The sequence below is a fragment of the Oryzias melastigma genome, linkage group LG16, assembly GCF_002922805.2.
Source record: "Oryzias melastigma strain HK-1 linkage group LG16, ASM292280v2, whole genome shotgun sequence".
NCBI classification, from domain to species: domain Eukaryota; kingdom Metazoa; phylum Chordata; class Actinopteri; order Beloniformes; family Adrianichthyidae; genus Oryzias; species Oryzias melastigma.
This window is the reverse complement of record NC_050527.1, coordinates 26,516,171-26,517,971: the sequence shown is the minus strand read 5'-3', so window position 1 is coordinate 26,517,971 and position 1,801 is coordinate 26,516,171. Positions and strand designations below refer to the sequence as shown.

General features: G+C 36.6%; 1 protein-coding gene across 4 annotated transcripts in view; it reads right to left on the bottom strand.

The window, feature by feature from the left end:
• znf385d (zinc finger protein 385D) overlaps nucleotides 1-1,801 on the bottom strand; it is a 135,870-nt gene that overhangs the window by 40,128 nt on the left and 93,941 nt on the right. For all 4 annotated transcript variants that reach the window (XM_024258628.2, XM_024258627.2, XM_024258626.2 and 1 more), the window contains exon 4: nucleotides 624-792. In XM_024258628.2, coding sequence (XP_024114396.1) covers nucleotides 624-792 — 169 coding nt within the window. The remainder of the gene's footprint in view (nucleotides 1-623; nucleotides 793-1,801) is intronic.

Genomic DNA, 1,801 nt, shown 5'->3' with positions numbered 1-1,801 from the left:
ATATTTGATAGTGATCAGATCTTTGTTTTCATTTTATAATCCTGGAGTTATTTTAGTAATAAAAGTTTGAACTTTGACAGTTTAAATAAGAAAGAAAATTGGAAAAATGTTCATGTCTGTTTGAAAAAAGTTTATAAAGTGTGTAGAGAGGAGCTTTACAGTCTTAAAACATTTATAATTCATGTAAAAATAAAGATGAACACTTTGGGAAGTTTGCTAACATATATTAATTAAGTAACTTAAGAATTCTTATATTAATTCTTGTAAATCAATTTATTGTCCATTTCTTTTTTTGAATTTTGTCTAATTTGATAAAGTTCTTGAAAAAAATTATATTTTTTAAGGCCATAAAATAAAAACATGTTTGAAGAGTTGATAAAACCGTCGTCACATCAGTCTAGAATTTACCCACCAGAATCTCATTTGAACTTTGTGGCGGTTTCGTTGCATCAGAAAAATATTTGCATTCTGTTCATAAATGAAGCCTCCGTAAACCCACAAACAAACAAAGTGTCTATCAGATTTAAAAAGTCGTATCTGGACCAACAACGAGCAAACATCTCAGCTGTTTGGCTAAATTTAGGGCTGCGGGGTCAAAGGTTACGCCAACAAAAACCACAGACCTTTTTTGTGGACGCCGTTGGGGATCTGCGAGGTGCTGATGCCCTTGGAGATCTCCGGGCTGGTGGTCTCCTTGGTGATGGCGGAGCCCTTGAGCTTACTCTTCGGGGTTTCCAGGGCTTTTAGCCTCTTGGCATGTTTGGTACCTTTGTAGTGGGCCAAAGCCTGGCTCTGTGGAGAAACAAAGAGGCTCGGAGTCATTAGACGAAAGGCAGCTGGAACACAAACACTAACGAAGGAGGCTCGGTCTGCGGGTTCGGTTTTGTCCCTCTTGAAATTAAAAAAGCTTCTTATGAAATGATGAATACTCAGCTAACAGCTGCTTAGTAATTTGGTTTTTAATTTACAGAGAAAATAAATGAAATTAATTTCTAAGCAGTCGTTCATCAAACTAACTGCATATTTTAAAAACTCTGTTTCCGTTTTAGTCCCTGAAGGTTTGACTGAAGAAGAAATCCCTGCAGGAGAGTCCAAACTGCAACGTTTGAGCAACTCAAAAAATACACTTTTTAAAACGGACTCACTCTCAGCGAGTTTGACATTTCTGCTTTTGAGGTGACATCAAGACCCCCCAGGTAGGATGTGAGCTGTAGAAGAGATGGAGATGGATGAGGAGATCTCCCTAAAGAGGAAGGAGCGGTAGGACATGTGGGCAGGGGATCAGGAAGTGATGGAGAAGTTTAGGCAGGAATGTAGAAGGCTGGACTTCACAAGGATGGAAAAGACATTTTTCTTGTGTATATACAGTATGTCACAAAAGTGAGTCCACCCCTCCCATCTCAGCAAACATTTAGTCATATCTTTTCTTAGGACAATACTGCATAAATGACTCTTTGACACAATGAACAGTAGTCAGTCTAAAGTTAGTGCAGCAGTATAAATGTATTGTCCGCTCAAAATGAATAAAAATACAGCCAATAATAGCTAAAGGGGTGTACTCACGTTTGTGACATACTGTATATTGATTTATGGCTTTACTTTGGTTTTATCTGGTGATTTTACTGAGTTTTATTGATTTTACTGTTGAAAAACTCAACTTTTGCTTATAAAAATATTTTGAGTTAAAAAGGGTAATAAATGTTTTCTAAATGAAGAATGATGTTAATCAGTTAAAAACTTTGTTTAAAAGGGGGGAACTTGATATATATTCCTGGTCGTTTTATGATGTTACTACCCTCTG